Raw genomic sequence first — 19,030 nt, 5'->3', positions numbered from 1 at the left:
GCAGTTGAAGGCAGAGGACTGGAAAGCAGCAGGCATGCTGTTTTGGTTTTTTTGCCTACTAGGCACAGTGGACATCATTTTCTTGAACAGCAACCTGTGGAGCAGATGGACCATGGTGTTCACCACATTACGCTCTGTTGCGGTACTGCAGTGGAACAGCTGTGCAAGGTGCAGGTGAGGATAATTCTGCCGGATCTTCATCATGGCCATGAAGACCTGGTCTGCCAGCAGGATGCCCTCCACTTTCCATCCAGCGAAATAAACAATGGAGCCCTCAAAGCGCTCCACCAACCCCGCCACCCTTTTAAACATGGCCTGATCAGGAAGCCCTGTTTCCATACGGATGACATCATCAGGTAAGCCTGCTGCTGAATATTTGGCCATTCGCATCCAAGTATCCCCTGCCAGGTCTGCGGAGCAACTGGACTGCACACTGGAGGGTCCAGGTTCGGTGTCTGCGGACTGCATGTTGGAGAATTTGGGGTCAGTTTCTGCAGACTCTGGCCCTTTGCTGTAGCTGTGGTCGCTGGACTGATTAACCGCTGAGCTCCCTTTCTCTTTGGTCCACTCAAATACAGTGGGCCCTTTCTCTTTTCCATGAGGAAAATGGCAGCTGCATATTCTGCTTTTCTCATCTGGCTCCCCGTCTGCTCGTCTACAATGAGAAAATTATATAATTCATTACTAACAATCATTTAAACCTGCCAAATAGCCCATAGTTTATACAGTCTGCACTCTTGTATTTATCTTGTGAAGCAGTGGTAACATTCAGCTTGTATGTGTTTTAGTTGTCTTTATTTCCAGGTAGAAGAGGACCAAGAGTGAGGAAGTAAGACAGAGCTCTTAAGGCCAAACAGTGTGTTTGGCCTTTTAAGTGTGACACATATGTAGGGATAAATGCTTCACCTGACCACTGTTACTAAATAAAAAAGGTTTTCTGCATCTTCAGTCATTTTTTCCAAATAATTACCAATATTTCACAAATTCTTCATGTCAACTTAAGAGCACAGCTGTATGTTGACTGTCAACTTTGCTTGGTTCATCTTACTGGGGGGCAGCTACATGGATGTCGGTGCAGTCCACAATCATTGTGCAGTTGAAGGCAGAATTAATTTATTATTGACTCAGAATGAAGCACAACTTCATGTCATACAATACATTGACTTTATTTGTAATTGTGTAAAAACATATGAGCATTGATTAGCAAGCAGGACCTGCAGGAACAGAGCACGGTGATGGATGGAGCTGGGAAGAGAGAAGAATAAAGAAAACAGATCAACTTCATTTTCGGATATTAAAAATTCTATTTTCAAAACAAGTTGCCGCTCCTACAGTTTTCTAGTGTGTAAAGATGATTTCACTTGACCTATGCAACACATCACACTCAATACATGTGTGTCTCTGGGGGGTGCATTGTGCCTTTGATGTATATAAATAATATACCATAAGCAAATACTATTACGTACAGTGGAAATCAGGTTGCCAGAGCAGGTCAGTCCAGTGTGCATGTTCCTCAGGGTCTCAGCAGTTACAGGTGAGGGAAAGGAAATAAAAGAGAAAAAGGTCAGTAACCACAATTTAAAGTAACAACACTTTGAATAATTATCTCTTCTAATAATTTTCTCTCAGTAATCACTCAACTACTGTCTTTCCAACAAACAGATTGACTCACCCTCACTGTCATCACAATGAAATACGTCCAGAAGAATGTCATGCAAAGCTCCCTGCCTGCCTTCGACTCTCCCTGACTGCTTCCTTAGCACCCGGTGGATGGCGCAGTTGGCTACTCTTCAAATGTTTCACGAAATATTTACCATCTACTCTTACTTCATGTAATAACATAATAACTTCATGGTAAGGCTACTAAAAATGACAAGGCTAAGTAATGTAATGCTAACTAACGTGCTCGCTACTCGTTGCTACTAGCTAGGTAGCTAACTTGACTATATATGTTCCATGCACAACATGTATATTACCTATGATATTACCTGATATGTCTGATCCAGCGACTCCTGGTCCTTTCATCAGACGGGAATCGATAGAAAGAGCAAGTGGTATGATCACTTTTGTGATTACAACCTGGTACAAAGCACACAGGCATCTTGTAAAAGTGAATTTATTTTTAGCAATCTCTTATTTATTGGAGGGAATAAATCGGTTATGAGATCTTCTTCTTCGCTTTAATTACGAGTCGCAACCACTTGGAGCATTATCGCCTGTGACATCACTTACGCGAGCCAGAATGGGATTTGGGATTTGTAGTCTTTGTAGTCGCGTATTTTTCATAGTCTTATATTTCAACAGTTTTACGACAAAATGTGACTTTTTTGACATGGAACTTATTGTTTAAGATGGGCGTGCCTCTCTATAACGATAGACGCTGTCACTACCCGATCCGTCACCCTACCCGATCGGTTCTGCGCATGTGCGAGATGGTCCGGAAGTCCGGACGGCAACCCAAGATGGACACTTGACACAGTGGCTTTTAGCAAAGCTCAAAAAGAAAAACCGAGAGAGATGAGTTATTGTTAATACAACGTGACTTCACTATTATTTAACAACTCTTTTTATTGGATTCTTTTATTTGGGGTTAAGTACATTGTCAGAATAAGTGAGAAATAGATGTAACTTCTGTTAGACAGCTATCATACTGAATAAATATTTACTGTGGATGTATGCAAAAATGTATGGCATATGGCTGTCTAACAGAAGTTAAATTCATTCCTCACTTATTCTGACAATGTACTTAACCCCAAATAAAAGAACCCAATAAAAAGAGTTGTTAAATAATAGTGAAGTCACGTTGTAATAACAATAACTCATCTCTCTCGGTTTTTTCTTTTTGAGCTTTGCTAAAAGCCACTGTGTCAAGTGTCCATCTGGTGTTGCCGTCCGGAGTTGTCCAACATGGCGGACCCTCTCGCACATGCGCAGAACCGATCGGGCAGAGTGACGGATCGGGTGGTCACAGACGCGGCCCGGAAACACTTTTTCCCATTGATTTACATGGGGAAAGAGTGGTCTGTAAATCATTGGATAATTTTTTTTAAACTAAATAAACAACCAGTATGAACACTTGTATAGCCCTTATTAAAAACATTCGTTCCTCAAGTTGTAAACATTTGCTAATAACGTTATTCTGAGAGTTATTTCCCTCTGCATTATGAACGTGCATCTAACCCACGGGACCGCGCCGCCCGGCACGTTCATGTTACGTGTTCAGTACTACATGAGTTTCTCTTCTTTACCCATGTATGCACAATAACAACGGACCCATATCGCCATCCCACGGAGCTGTAATAATGGATATATTGCACATGTTTGCTGTAGTTCATCATTTGTAAAATATTATACTACATGGGCTGTATGATGTAAATCTTGTATTAAATAAAGTTAATATTACCGACGTAGATTAACGTCCCTATAGCTTCTCGCAATATACCATTAAAGGAGTTGAACGTTGCTGTTTGCTATAACAAATGTTTGAGTCATCATTTTTGAGAAAAATCTCTGGAATCCATCGATCTGATTGATTAGCGGAGCAAATGATCAAAATAGTATGGAGGGAAGATATTTTCGTTTGGATTACTGGTCTGGGGGAAGCTCACGTGTGTGTGTGTGTGTGTGTGTGTGTGTGTGTGTGTGTGTGTGTGTGTGTGTGTGTGTGTGTGTGTGTGTGTGTGTGTGTGTGTGTGTGTGTGTGTGTGTGTGTGTGTGTGTGTGTGTGTGTGTGTGTGTGTGTGTGTGTGTGTGTGTGTGTGTGTGTGTGTGTGTGTGTGTGTGTGTGTGTGTGTGTGTGTGTGTGTGTGTGTGCAGTGTGCGAACTATACCACGGTCTCCGGGGGAGCCGGGATTTTTTTTTTTTTGCGGGGGGGGGGGGGGGGGGGTAAATGCTGATCCGTGCATTAATAGCAACAGCACAGACATAGGCCTATTATAAAGAGAAAATCTGTTGTACACGGGGTGGTGCCACAGGTCTACATGTACATGAAACGTCCCGATGGATCATGTAAATGTCAACAGATTTCCCGAACATGTATGGGCTACGCAAACTTCAATCAACTTGATAATAAATAATCCACGGACCACCAATGTAACGTTTGACTGTTTAATTAATTAATTAAAAAACTTAAAATGACTCAAATGTGATCCACTCACTCCACTGTTGGCTGGTCCAGCCAGCCGGCGGCCACGGGACCACCGCAGCAACTTCGCCCCCCATCTCGAGCAGCAGGCAAGGAGGAAGAGGAAGAACAGGTGGGGTGGTCATCAGCAGCATCATCATCTTCTTCCACATCTCCTTCGATCTCTACTACTGTATGGTAATTGTAGTCATCAAGTTAGCTTCTCTTGGCTCGTCTTCTTGTGTCTCTTAAGCCCCCAAGTTAACGTTAGCTGTCAAGTTAGCACTAGCACTGACGTTAGCTCCCTCCTCTCTCGGTTCTGTTGTAGCAGCAGTCACAACGTACGATGTGCTACCACCAGCTACATTCGGTTGGTCTTCTTGATCAGGTTGTTTGGCCGTCTTTTTAAAGAAATTGCCTAAGTTGTTTTTTTCTTTTCGACATGTCAGCAGCAGCGAGTGAGAGCTGTCATCTTCCCTTTACAAGCTTCAAAAATGTATTTATCGTGTGATTTTGGAAATAAAAGTTTCATATTCTGAAAGCCAAGACTTTGTTTATTTAACATTTACATTTGGACTACCTATGTTGCAAATGTATTATCTTTTCAATTTACACACGGCATCTATTGCACGTCTGTCCATCCTGGGAGAGGGATCCCTCCTCTGTTGCTCTCCCTGAGGTTTCTCCCATTTTCCCCTTTAAACTGGGTTTCCTTCGAAAGTTTTTCCTTGTACGATGTGAGGGTCTAAGGCAGGGGTCGGCAACTATGGGCATAGATATGTCTCATAATTATTTGTGTGAACATAAAAATAATTTGTGTGCAAATATGTGATTTGTAAATGTAAACCAACATCCACAAATGCATTTAAAAGATTTGCAAACTCACAAATACATTTGCAAGTGTAAAACGGATCTGCAAATACGCTAAATATGTTCACAAATAAAAAAAAGATCAGTGAATATCTCTTTAACATTTACAACTTTCGATCAGGCATTTGTGAATCCATTTTGTATTTGTGGACCAAAAATGCGCTCGCGGATCTCAACTCTCTGTTCACGGATCTCAAATCTCTGTTCGCGGATCGACTTTTTACACACACGGAATTTTGAGACATATTTTCCGCCGGTCTCGGCTAAAATCTACTCGTGTCACTCGGTTATTTTCGGAAACCACGTGATGGCCCGCTGATGACTACATTTCCGCATGATTTCAAAGTAAGAGCATGATGGTTTGTTTAATGCTCTGTTTTTGTATTATAATGAACAGCGGAACGTTAGATGCATTCTTCATCACCATCATCCTCATCATCATGTTATAGTGATACAGTTAGTTTGTGTTATTGGTTCAATACAGCATATCTCAAGCACCTTCGTTGATGTTGAAGTGCAGGCTATACGCCACTTCCGGGTCCCGGGGGAGCAGCTGGCAGCGTAGCAGCCCAGATAAAACTCTTTCTTCATTGTTTATTGTGTATTCAGTCAAGCGGGTCAAAGTTACAAAGCACTTCACATCTTATTAATCGGCCTAATTTTACTTTACCAGTGCAGTAATAAAGTATACCCTGCTGAAAAAACCAGCATGGACCAGCATGGACTTCAAGCTGGTCCAAGCTGGTCCAAGCTGGTCCATGCTGGACACCAGCATGAACCAGCAGGGACCAGCATGGACTGCTGGTCGTTATGCTGGTCTGCTGGCGCAAAAACCGTTATTCCAGCATGGACCATCATGAACTTCATGCTGGTCCATGCTATAACATGGTATGAAAAAAAAAAATCTATTATTATTAAGATGGCATGAAATACAAAAACATACCAATATTTCAGTTATACATAACATAAATAACTGCAAATTCATAGAATATCTATATTAAATACATTTGTTCACTCACACCCAAAAGATTACCGTTAAAAAAACACAATATTAGATCTATCTTGCAGCATAAAATAATTATGACATTGACTTCAAAATGTAGCTTTTTACTATTTTCGACCATATATAGCAATTTCTGATGTTTGTCTTTACAAATACAAATGCATTTTGTTTTTGCGAATCATTGATCTATTCCATAAAGAAAAAAATACCCCACAAGCAATGGCATTACGTAAACAAACATTTAAAGAGTTACAATTCTGATAAATGTAGAATTTCTTTGAAAGAATTGCAATGATATACGGTTGAAATAAGGAGTAATAGCATATAGAAAGCTTATATTCTTGCATTGCTATAATGCATTTCAAAACTATAGACCTTTTAAAAAGTCACTATGAGACATGGTCCATCTACATTGGCACAACCAACCCTCTGGCTCATTAACTAAGTATAGTTTTTAACCTAAATTATTGAGTTATACATTCATATGTTATCAATTAATATGTTAATTGCTTTTACGATGCTGAATAGCTTAACTGCTATTTGTACACAATAGTAAGAAAATACCAATTCAAATTTCCAGAGGCATAGACATTACATACACAATGATATACAGTAAAACAGAAGGAAAAACAGACAGAAGCCGCAACCAAAAGTACCCATTAACCCAGGGGTGGGGAACATTTTTCCTCTCAAGGACCATTTCAATTTGTTCAACATCCTCCGAGGGCCGTACAAATGATTGACCTCTGCTTAAAAAAACTAAAATCACAGCCCATTCATTCGGCCTTTCTTTCATTCTGTGCAAAGAAAAAGCAACCTCTTAATCCAGATATCTTACCATGACTCTCGTATGCATGCACGTGCACAGTTGTGGCATGACCACCAAAACAGAAAGATATGGACACAAGATGTGTGCAAATGTATTTAGTTTTCTATCCATGTGAACATGATTAAAGTGAGGGGCGGACCTAACCTCCTCTAGGGGGGTCCCATGCTACCCCAGGAAGATTATTTTTAAATGTTGAAGTTAAAAGCATCAATCTGGTGCATTTTGAGAGCAAAATTAAGAGATCTATGGATACATCTCTCAACACCCAGATGAAACACAACTGTAAACAGATTTTATTTTTCTTTATGGATATTTTATAAATCACTCCCCTTTCAAACTGTATTCTTGTTTATTAACAAAAACCTTTTTTACTGTCATATAGTATTTTATACCCGTTTACTTTATTCTCTTGTGTTTTTATAACTATAATGATCATATAAAGAACCAAACCAAAGACCTGTAAGCATTACATTCTGGAATCTTATTTTGGGAGGGAGCTCGTTTAAAATGTAGCTGTATGGGCCATATTGAAAGCGGGCGGTGCACGCTTTGTGACAAACAACAAAAACGTGTGAGTTTTAACAACATGTTTATTTATTGACTTTTCATTCCTGTATGGCAATATTCATTTTGCACAGAAAAAAATGTTTGTCTAAATGACCAACTAAGATATGCTAGTTACATTTGTTATGAGTTCTCCAACTAGCAATTGCTAGTTGGAGAACCATTTAGCTAGTCAGCGGCAAGCAAAATACTGAGTTAAACAAGCTAACGTTCGAGGCATGCTAGCGTTAGCTGCAAGCTCGCGTTAGCTGCAAGCTCGCGTTAGCTGCATTAAGAATATAGGTTCTGCATACTAAATAGTACAATATTTTACTCAGTAGTAGTTGTCAGAAATAGCCAGAAATGGACACCCTCGGGTAAAGTAAATCTACCCTGAAAACAAAGCAGTTCGATAAAATGCAATCAGTTACTGTTGTATTATACTCTGGTGCTGGTCCATTAACTGCTATCCGCAGACATGCAGATGTAATGTTTGAGGACCTGGAATGACATATTATACATTTTTCAGTTCAAGGAAAACAAATATTGAAATTAAAAGTAAAAAACCAGCATGGACCAGCATGGACTTCAAGCTGGTCCAAGCTGGTCCAAGCTGGTCCATGCTGGTCCAAGCTGGTCCAAGCTGGTCCAAGCTGGTCCATGCTGGTCATTATGCTGGTGGACCAGCATGGACCAGCATGGACCAGCTTGGACCAGCTTGGACCAGCATGGACACCAGCATGAACCAGCAGGGACCAGCATGGACTGCTGGTCGTTATGCTGGTCTGCTGGCGCAAAAACCGTTATTCCAGCATGGACCATCATGAACTTCATGCTGGTCCATGCTATAACATAGTATGAAAAAAAAAAATCTATTATTATTAAGATGGCATGAAATACAAAAACATACCAATATTTCAGTTATACATAACATAAATAACTGCAAATTCATAGAATATCTATATTAAATACATTTGTTCACTCACACCCAAAAGATTACCGTTAAAAAAACACAATATTAGATCTATCTTGCAGCATAAAATAATTATGACATTGACTTCAAAATGTAGCTTTTTACTATTTTCGACCATATATAGCAATTTCTCATGTTTGTCTTTACAAATACAAATGCATTTTGTTTTTGCGAATCATTGATCTATTCCATAAAGAAAAAAATACCCCACAAGCAATGGCATTACGTAAACAAACATTTAAAGAGTTACAATTCTGATAAATGTAGAATTTCTTTGAAAGAATTGCAATGATATACGGTTGAAATAAGGAGTAATAGCATATAGAAAGCTTATATTCTTGCATTGCTATAATGCATTTCAAAACTATAGACCTTTTAAAAAGTCACTATGAGACATGGTCCATCTACATTGGCACAACCAACCCTCTGGCTCATTAACTAAGTATAGTTTTTAACCTAAATTATTGAGTTATACATTCATATGTTATCAGTTAATTGCTTTTACGATGCTGAATAGCTTAACTGCTATTTGTACACAATAGTAAGAAAATACCAATTCAAATTTCCAGAGGCATAGACATTACATACTCAATGATATACAGTAAAACAGAAGGAAAAACAGACAGAAGCCGCAACCAAAAGTACCCATTAACCCAGGGGTGGGGAACATTTTTCCTCTCAAGGACCATTTCAATTTGTTCAACATCCTCCGAGGGCCGTACAAATGATTGACCTCTGCTTAAAAAAACTAAAATCACAGCCCATTCATTCTGCCTTTCTTTCATTCTGTGCAAAGAAAAAGCAACCTCTTAATCCAGATATCTTACCATGACTCTCGTATGCATGCACGTGCACAGTTGTGGCATGACCACCAAAACAGAAAGATATGGACACAAGATGTGTGCAAATGTATTTAGTTTTCTATCCATGTGAACATGATTAAAGTGAGGGGCGGACCTAACCTCCTCTAGGGGGGTCCCATGCTACCCCAGGAAGATTTTTTTTAAATGTTGAAGTTAAAAGCATCAATCTGGTGCATTTTGAGAGCAACATTAAGAGATCTATGGATACATCTCTCAACACCCAGATGAAACACAACTGTAAACAGATTTTATTTTTCTTTATGGATATGTTATAAATCACTCCCCTTTCAAACTGTATTCTTGTTTATTAACAAAAACTTTTTTTACTGTCATATAGTATTTTATACCCGTTTACTTTATTCTCTTGTGTTTTTATAACTATAATGATCATATAAAGAACCAAACCAAAGACCTGTAAGCATTACATTCTGGAATCTTATTTTGGGAGGGAGCTCGTTTAAAATGTAGCTGTATGGGCCATATTGAAAGCGGGCGGTGCACGCTTTGTGACAAACAACAAAAACGTGTGAGTTTTAACAACATGTTTATTTATTGACTTTTCATTCCTGTATGGCAATATTCATTTTGCACAGAAAAAAATGTTTGTCTAAATGACCAACTAAGATATGCTAGTTACATTTGTTATGAGTTTTGGCTAAAATGGTAGCGTTAAGGTAATGGTTCTCCAACTAGCAATTGCTAGTTGGAGAACCATTTAGCTAGTCAGCGGCAAGCAAAATACTGAGTTAAACAAGCTAACGTTCGAGGCATGCTAGCGTTAGCTGCAAGCTCGCGTTAGCTGCAAGCTCGCGTTAGCTGCAAGCTCGCGTTAGCTGCAAGCTCGCGTTAGCTGCATTAAGAATATAGGTTCTGCATACTAAATAGTACAATATTTTACTCAGTAGTAGTTGTCAGAAATAGCCAGAAATGGACACCCTCGGGTAAAGTAAATCTACCCTGAAAACAAAGCAGTTCAATAAAATGCAATCAGTTACTGTTGTATTATACTCTGGTGCTGGTCCATTAACTGCTATCCGCAGACATGCAGATGTAATGTTTGAGGACCTGGAATGACATATTATACATTTTTCAGTTCAAGGAAAACAAATATTGAAATTAAAAGTAAGAAGGGATGTATTTACATCTCTGGCCCATATCTCTTCTCGGGGGCGCTCCAGAATTCCGTGTGTCCCCTCCGGCAATGCTAAAGGCCCCAAGTCCACCTGGGTTGTCCAGGTCTTGGTGTAGGCGAGCAAGGAACGTTCTGGGGAGTGGGGTCTCGCCTGCCTCCAGAATTCTCCCCAGAGTAACATGTGTTACTGGCACCTAAATGTGGAAGAAAAAAAACAATATAATAGGATGGATAATGCAAATAACTGGGAGCATCAAATGCATTTCTTTGTAATCTACCTGTTTCTTTATGTAGAATTTCTATTATAGGGCTCTGGATGACCCACACGGCAACCACATCAAACGATCAATTAAGCAAAAATGTTTGCCTACGTTAAATACTTGGACGACGGAGTTAAAGAAATCGTTTCAACGTCTTATATTAAGGACTCCAGAAAAACAGTGCCTTCAAATGGGGAATCCCAATCCATCTGCTGGGCAATGGAAAAAAACATCAGAAAACATGTATTTAAGAATGCAGGTTCTGCATACAATGTGAGTGAATACAGAAATGTATGACAACCCAAAGCACAAAGGGAATTGTGATTGCATTTACCTCAACATTTGAGACATAACTTGTACGTGGAGACATGGCAGGGCTCGACAGTAACGGTTGCCAGGTTGCCATTGGCAACCATTCAGAAAAAATGTCAACCACTTCTTGGCCTTTGGTTGCCTTCAGTGGCAACCAGTTTTTAACATAAAGAAATAAGGACAGCAAACAGCAAAATGTGCACCCCAAAATAGATAAAAATTAATTATTTGTTGTATTAAGAGTGATATTTAATTATTGTTGTGACCAGTCGGAACCTGATACTTAAGTTGCATGTGCATTGGTGTGATTACCGAGCCATAAAGCGATGCGCGTTTACTCGCGTGTGTTTATTTTACAAAAAATGGCGAAGCTAATTAAGTTGTTTGACTGTGGAGTAAAAGGTTTGGCCAACCCGTCAACATCTCAAACGAATGTTCAAAGTGATTCATTCAACTGATAAAGCGCAAGATGAACCCGGACGAAAAGCAAAGAGGAATGTTGTCCATTCACTTCTGGTAAAAGTTCATTCAAAATAAGAGTCCCGATCTTATTACTACCAAAATAAAAGTGCAAAACGAAACTTTACCATTTAAATATTGGCATGAAATGATAATCACTTCTATACAAAGGTAACACATTTTAAATATAGTTAGACATATTAAAGGTAATTTACAGCATTAATAATTAATATCTAATTCTTAGCTGTGAATGGTTTTCATTTATTTAACATTAGACATGTATTAGTCTGGCCAATTCAAGACTTCAATGCTGAAGGGCCAGTGCATCTATGGTGGGGGTCAGCACAAAGGTAAACAAAAAACACATTTGAAAGGGAGACAACGGATGACCAAGAAACTAGTGACTTGCTCAATTCATTTGTGGATCTGTGAAGAACATGACAGCAGCTGCACTACTGGTATTTTGTATACCAGCAATTGAGGGTGGACAAGTTTACTACCACTTAGGTTTAAAATAATTGTGTTAATTACTTATTGTAAAGCATTTGAACATTCTTTTGTGTCACATGTTCATTATTAAGTTGATGTATAACTGTATAGTATCTTAATTATTTAAAATACAAGGTGACTAAAAATGGCAACCGTATTTTCAGTTTTGGCAACCAAAAGCTGATGCCTGGTTGCCAGCCTGGCAACCACTTTTAAAAGATAGCTTTGAGCCCTGCATGGTCTGCACAGGATAAAGAAAACGTTGTTTTGTCCAGTCCGAAATAATGTCTTACATAAATTGAAACAGCATAATCCTCGCTCACCTCAACATCTGCAACGTGTAACCCTGAATTGTTTTTGAAGTCATCTGCCACCTTAAAATGACATCACCAGGTAAGAATGAAAAATAATAATTACAGAATTGATACTTTGAAAGGTTTAACACAAAAATATCATGAATTAACTTACATCAAAATGTCCACTTTTCAGTTTAGCTCAGCGTTGATTGTACTGTGAGGCTCCAAGTACTTCCGTTTTGAAATTCTAAAATGAAAAAAGAACATGGGTATCATTAACAGACTGACTAATGAATGGCAATTTCACCAATAATAGGTTGAAATTATTCTACTGACAGTAAAAACCGAACAATTTAAATTAACGAGCAGTTTTTACTAACTCGGACTATAGCACCAGTGTAAGGTGACACTCAATTGTTGGTTTTAAAAAAAGGTACTTAGAAAAATCCACACTTTAAAAAATAAATAATTGTTAAGATCTATATTATAAATTCAGATGTGAGAGACACAGCTACAGCTCCATCAGAACAGGAGAGGAAAATAATATGAGATATACAGCTGGGGGGGGGGGGGGGGCATTGGGGGCCATTAAATGTAATATTATGGAGCCAGGGAGAGGGGTACATATTCAGACAAAACACAACATTTACAAGATTACATTTGTAATTTTAAATGAGAAAAAACAATGAATATTTTTAGATAAAAGTAATTTATTTGCCAAAAAAGAAACTTGGATATTCTAAACTGATTAGTATAATTTAATTTGTAAACCTTATCTGTGTTGCTAGAGTTCAAAAGATTGCAAGCATTATATATCTATATACTACGTCTACTGCACACAGATACAAACTGTAAGAGAAATGCAGTCTATGGTATTTACTTGTCTTATTATATTTAACTATACAAAGCGGGAAGCGCGTGAGTTAAATTCACTCTGTGATTGGCTGAGAGACAGGAGATGTTCGACTGATCCAGAGATCTATAATCTCTATTATAGGGCTCTGGACTGACCCACACAGCAACCACAAGATCGTGAAATACTTGGACGACGGAGTAAAAGAAATCGTTCCGACGTCTTATATCAAGGACTTTGACAGGGAGAAATATATACAAAGTAACCTTGACACTGTATATTGGGTACGCTGGGAGGACGATTTCTTCAAGGGACAAATATTATTTGTAAAGGGTGAGCGATGGTGTCCTGAATACTGCATTAAAACGATAGCGTTAATAAATGACCAACTAAGATATGCTAGTTACATTTGTTATGAGTTTTGGCTAAAATGGTAGCGTTAACGTAATGGTTCTCAAGCAAAATACTTGGCCGCTGAGTTAAACAAGCTAACGTTGGAGGCAAGCTAGCGTTAGCTGCAAACTCCCGTTAGCTGCAAACTCCCGTTAACTGCTTGCTCGCGTGTTGCAAGCTAACATTAGCCGGAAGCTAGCGTTAGTTGCAAGCTATTGCCGCTGCAGCATAATAAGGAGGTTGACAAAAACAGGCACTAAAATAATAGACTGTATCGCGCCACTGCATTACATAATAAGATGAATGACAGCGTTTCATGCTATAATGACAGCTCTTAGAAGAACATTCTAGAATTCAAGATTCCAGAGCAGTGTCTCGTGCGCAAAAGAAATAGGTAGCGCGTGAGGCCAATAATGTATACAAGTAATCCGTTCGGCCCGACATCTGCCAGCCAGGATGTTTGCTTATGTGAAATACACGGACGGATTTAAGGCTATTGTAGCTACCTATAACAAACATCCAAAACTTCAACCTAAAAACATATCAAGCGGACATCCTCTATCCCATTCTTTGGGAAGAAAAATATTTCAACGGCCAGGTTCTGCTTGGGAAAGGTACGAATAATTAGGCTACCAATTAACATTAATAAGCGAGTAGCCAACGGCTTATTCTAACCGTTAGACTCTAACGGTTAGAGTATGCAGACTTCATAAGCCGTATATACATATATATATTATTTGTTAGGCCTATATATATATATAGGCCTAACAAATAATATATATATGTATATACGGCATATATGAATTATATAATATTTAGGGCTGTCAAGTTAACGCGTTAACGCAAACAAAAATTAACGCCACTAATTATTTTAACGCGATTAACGCATGTGTATTTTTTTCCTCGGCCGCCCCGTAGTTTCAGAGCGCATCGAGTTTAAAATACCATCTACAAGCTGATGCTGACAGCCCCGCTCCTGCCGCCCGCTTGCAGCAGACCACACTTCCACACTCACCGGCAGGCACCGACTGGCCATCGGGAGGACCGGGAGGGTGTGTGTGGCCCGAGCGAGCGAGAGAGAGACCTTACGTGCATTACCGTACCGCAGTGCGAACGCGGCTATTGTTGTTGTTAGCATCTGGTGCTAGCTAGCTGCGCTAACGGATATAAGGAGCTGTTTAAATGAAAACAGAGGAGCGCTCTATCCACACAACTGCGCCGAGCACTTGACTTGATGCAGGAAGCAGACAGCGGGACGTTGTAGGAGAAGTCAGCACACTCATGATTGCAGCGTCCAGGCAGCTCCCGTTCGAGCATATGCCTTGAGTTGCACATAGCTCCAACGATCACACACACACACACACACACACACACACACACACACACACACACACACACACACACACACACACACACACACACACACACACACACACACACACACACACACACACACACACACACACTTTGTATTGTATGAGAGAGGTTCCAGGTTGAATTGAGGCGAATATTTGTAATATTCAGAGGTTGTTGTGTTTAATATTCATGAGAATATTTGTCATTGTTCAAATGAAAATAAACATTAGCATAAAGCATATTTGTCCACTCATATGTTGATAAGAGTATTAAAAACTTGAAAAATATTCCTCTAAGGTACATTTAGAACAGATAAAAAATGTGCGATTAATTTGCGATTAATCGCGATTAACTATGGACAATCATGCGATTAATCGCGATTAAATATTTTAATCGACTGACAGCCCTAATAATATTATAATATATGTATTATTCTAGCCGTTAGAGTAAGCCATCTTAATGTACCAGTAATGAATATATATTATATATATATATAATATATTATTTACTGGTACATTAAGATGGCTTACTCTAACGTTATACTCTAACGGTTAGAGTATGCAGACTTCATAAGCCATATATATATTTAATTATTTATATAAACTACCGAAATTAAAGTAAGGTAAAATCATTACCATGGACATTAAACATTAACGTTAGCTTCACTTACACTTACCTTTTGACAGAAACCCAAGAGATTCAGGACTCAACTTCAAATCCTCCAAAACGAATCAGAGTTCCAAGGATCCAAGAAGATGTTTTGATTTGATCATTGTGAAGGGACATCCACAGAAATGGATGCTCTAAAAAAGAAATCGGTATGTTTTTCTTATTTTTAAGGAAAATGTTCTGAAAAATTCTTCTTCTTCTTCTTCTTCTTCTTCTTCTTCTTCTTCTTCTTCTTCTTCTTCTTCTTCTTCTTCTTCTTCTTCTTCCTGGTGCATGCTGGGAGATTTTCGGAGGATGAAAGAAAGAGAAGACTGGTTGTGGACTTAAAGGGAACCACTTCCTGGCCTTCCAGGAAAAAGGTGAGATTCAAATCCATGTTAATGCCAGAATTTATTGTTTTTAACTTTTTAAATATGATTTTTTTTGGGGCATTTCAGTTTTATTGGAAAGAGGCAGCAGAGATCTACTGGAAACAGTGGAGAGGGAGGAGATGATATGCAGCAAAAGGCCCATCCGGATGGTTGCTGCTCCGTGTGGAACATGTTCTATCAGGTAAAGCAATTTGCTACCCAGTTATTTTTGAGTTTGAATTTAGCATTTGGAAGGTAATTTCCAACAGTGCATTGTAAAGACTGAAAGATGTAAAGCTTGACATGATTTGGTCTTTTACTTAAGAGGATGTTTGTCTCTGATCGTCTTTAATGCTTATTTTTTGTATTGATGATATTGTTTTGTTCTTTATTTTTGTAGTGAGAATCACTTTGCAATTGTGTAAGTGCTATATAAATAGTTATACTAATATTATTGTTGTTACCATCATTGCTATTATTAATAATGTTTTCTTTGTTTTGCTGCAGAAAGGATCATGCCAGCCCACTTCAAACACCTGATCAAGAACTTGTGAATCTTCAGGCAGAAAAGATGAAAACACCTGTTCAAAGTTCCAGTTTCCTGTACATGGAACCATGCCTGTATGGGACTCTGTTCCACATGTCTTCAGTCAGTCCTGGACCCTATGACTAGTTCTACCAAGGCTTATTAGAGGTAAGCAGTGGTAGGAGAGGAGTGGAGTTATCTTTGTATTTGAGCTGCAAGTAGACAAAGGTGATCAAATGCTGATGCTTATAACGATCCGAGTAATTTGATATTGATTGTCTGCCAATACCGAATCCTTACCCGATTCTTCTATTTCCCAGATAATACAGCTGCACAATTACAACAGGAACTTATCTTTAGACGGTTAATACAGAAGGTACATTTAATAACAGATTTGACTGGTGGTAGGCTAAAAGGCTGTTTTGTTGATCATTTTATTTTTCATTACATTATAAAGATCTGCTACATTGGAGGATTCCAAAGCTGAGCTGGAAGGGGAAGTCACCACCTACAGGACAGCAAATCTAAACATTAATTTGGATAAGATATGAAACCAGGTATTTTCACAAAGTAAGTACATTTGTTTTTAAATTGCAAGCAAATAATAATGACAGTCTTGGATCGATTTTTCATTTTAACTTTCATCAGCAACTACAATAAAAGAAACAGACAAGATGGCAGTGAAATGTGTAAACAATCAGCCCATCGAGATATACACATATGAATTTATACTATTGATGAAATGTTTTTGTCCTTTCTTTGTCTTATTCACATTCTGTAGAAGAACCATCTGAGATACCTGAACAGTGTGAGCCTGCACCCTGGACACCCACACACCCCAATAATTCCCCTTCAAAGAGCGAGCCACATGGGAAGGTATATATTATTTCCATAGTGGAGCTTTTTTATTTTTGCTCCTCAGTCTCATATTGGTGTCTAGCTTTTATGTATAGGCTACTACACATTTTATGTTTCAGATTGTTGTCATTGACTTGCAAGGGGAGATTCCAGTGCGTCCAGAGGTCTGGGCAAAAATAAAAAACAACACAAGGGACTCCATGTTCGTGAAGGAGTTGGCTGTGGCGTTTTGGGGCACCGACACCTTAGGGGAAAGGAGCCTGACTGGAAAGGAATGCCCCACCACCAAGACCACCAGGCAGCCTCTAACCCCACAGAAGCTATCAGTTTTGAAAGGTATGTTCTTAGCAGCACTAGCCACTTGCTCTTTGTGAGATACCAAGTTCTTGGTTATTTGAAATGTAATATTGATGATGTAATAATTAAAACTAGGGATGGGTACCGAGCCCCAGCATTAACGGGCCCCCGGGGCTGAATTATTAAAGACCGTGGTACCGTTAAGGTCCAACGTTAACAATCTTTTTATCGGTAATGGAGACGTTAAAAAAATAGATGTCATATGTATTATTGCTACATAAACATTATATCGCAGTCTTACTGTCGCCAACTCTGTTTCTAATATGCAAAAAGACTACAACATTTATTTTCGATCTTACATAGTTTTGTGTGTGAAATAGATCGCTGCAGTGAACACGACTTTCTGTATTTGTTTATGGTTTATATATTGTTTATTTCATTTCATTTTGGCACCATGGCAGAGGCAATTATAGAGTTAATGTGCAGAGATTATAATGTCCCGTTTACTAAAATATGTATTGTTTTATGTTTAGTTGACAAAAGTCACTGAGCTACATTTCCTGCACTCAAGCATACATCTGAAGACAAGAGTTGTGTCCCCCTTTGGCCACAAGGGGGAGTATATATAATGTATATATATATATATTGTATATATATATTGTATAGATGTTGCAACTATACAGAGCTTTGGTAATACTATATGTAACTGAGGTCATGCTAATAAAGCTATTGAATTGAATTGAGTATACCTTTAAGTGATCTGTCAGGAGGAAACAAAGGTTCGCCAACACATTACTCTACTGCTGAGAAAGGCTCTACAAAGACGTGAAACGATGTGCTGCAATCTGTGTATTTTTGAAGAATGCCAAGTAAAGGAAGAAAGTTAATAACTATTCTGTTTACAGTTCTGTCATCACATAATTTAATACGATTTGTTAAAACATTGTTGTTTCTTATTTTCAGTTTGCTTCAAGCAGTGGCTGTACGAGAAAGACCAATAAATGCTGGCCGGATTGGCAAAGACCGGAAGATACATAACAGAGAAGATAATGGATATTAACAAGAAAAAGAAAAAAAATACTTTGAACATTTTTTTTTTATAATTTCTTTGTTGCTATTTTCATTTTGAATTATATTTGTTATTTCTAAATAATGCATCTATTATAGATGATATTTTTATTTAGATGTAGGTTTTTTTTGTAATATTATTGTATTGTTAATGTATAATTTATTAAATAAAAATACTGTTATGAACACTATGTCTTTATTTTGATAGTTACCAGAATACATTGTATATTTAATACTAACATAAGCTGGTGATAGATCAATTCTGGTCTGCTGAAAAATCCAGCATGGACCAGCCTATGTTGTGTTTTGGTCACCAGCATGGTCCACCAGCATGGACCAGCATGGACCAGCCTGTGTTTTGGTCACCAGCATGGACCAGCATGATCTACCAGCATGGACCAGCCTATGTTGTGTTTTGGTCACCAGCATGGACCAGCCTGTGTTTTGGTCACCAGCATGGACCAGCATGGACCAGCATGATCTACCAGCATGGACCAGCATGGACCA

The 19,030-nt window shown here is 38.6% G+C and overlaps 1 protein-coding gene and 1 long non-coding RNA gene across 10 annotated transcripts; one reads left to right on the top strand and one right to left on the bottom strand.

Annotated features, from left to right (window-relative positions):
- Nucleotides 1-9,774: 9,774 nt before the first annotated feature.
- On the bottom strand, nt 9,775-15,495 carry LOC117463862 (uncharacterized). Of its 2 annotated transcripts, none has more exons than XR_004553974.2 (6): nt 15,432-15,495; nt 12,326-12,400; nt 12,181-12,231; nt 10,616-10,809; nt 10,348-10,531; nt 9,775-10,270 (listed from the first exon to the last, which is right to left on the bottom strand). It is a non-coding gene; the product is annotated as an uncharacterized lncRNA (long non-coding RNA). The 2 variants fall into 2 exon arrangements; XR_004553975.2 differs by having other exon boundaries at nt 10,616-10,806.
- On the top strand, nt 12,233-18,812 carry LOC117463863 (BEN domain-containing protein 5-like). 8 transcript variants are annotated; one of them, XM_071206601.1, is made up of 10 exons: nt 15,486-15,573; nt 15,708-15,783; nt 15,862-15,976; nt 16,175-16,195; nt 16,282-16,468; nt 16,621-16,676; nt 16,758-16,857; nt 17,082-17,176; nt 17,278-17,494; nt 18,419-18,812. In XM_071206601.1, the coding sequence occupies exons 7-10, from the start codon at nt 16,848-16,850 to the stop codon at nt 18,454-18,456; spliced, it is 360 nt and encodes a 119-aa protein (XP_071062702.1). In that variant the 5' UTR covers nt 15,486-15,573; nt 15,708-15,783; nt 15,862-15,976; nt 16,175-16,195; nt 16,282-16,468; nt 16,621-16,676; nt 16,758-16,847; the 3' UTR covers nt 18,457-18,812. The 8 variants fall into 8 exon arrangements, 7 of the variants coding, with proteins under 7 accessions (XP_071062698.1, XP_071062699.1, XP_071062702.1 ...); XM_071206597.1 differs by lacking the exons at nt 15,486-15,573; nt 16,175-16,195 and adding an exon at nt 12,233-12,250; XM_071206598.1 differs by lacking the exons at nt 15,486-15,573; nt 16,175-16,195 and adding an exon at nt 12,877-13,339.
- Nucleotides 18,813-19,030: the final 218 nt, after the last annotated feature.

The sequence above is a fragment of the Pseudochaenichthys georgianus genome, chromosome 18 (genome assembly GCF_902827115.2).
Source record: "Pseudochaenichthys georgianus chromosome 18, fPseGeo1.2, whole genome shotgun sequence".
Lineage (NCBI taxonomy): Eukaryota > Metazoa > Chordata > Actinopteri > Perciformes > Channichthyidae > Pseudochaenichthys > Pseudochaenichthys georgianus.
Note: the sequence above shows the minus strand (reverse complement) of the source record. Positions and strands in the feature narration are given on the sequence as shown.

Bases quoted from the DNA above. Each gene is read 5' to 3' on its own strand.
- LOC117463863 (XM_071206597.1), top strand. The intron at 17,177-17,277 runs GTATATATTATT...TTTATGTTTCAG, and splicing joins AGAGCGAGCCACATGGGAAG to ATTGTTGTCATTGACTTGCA. The intron at 17,495-18,418 runs GTATGTTCTTAG...TCTTATTTTCAG, and splicing joins GAAGCTATCAGTTTTGAAAG to TTTGCTTCAAGCAGTGGCTG.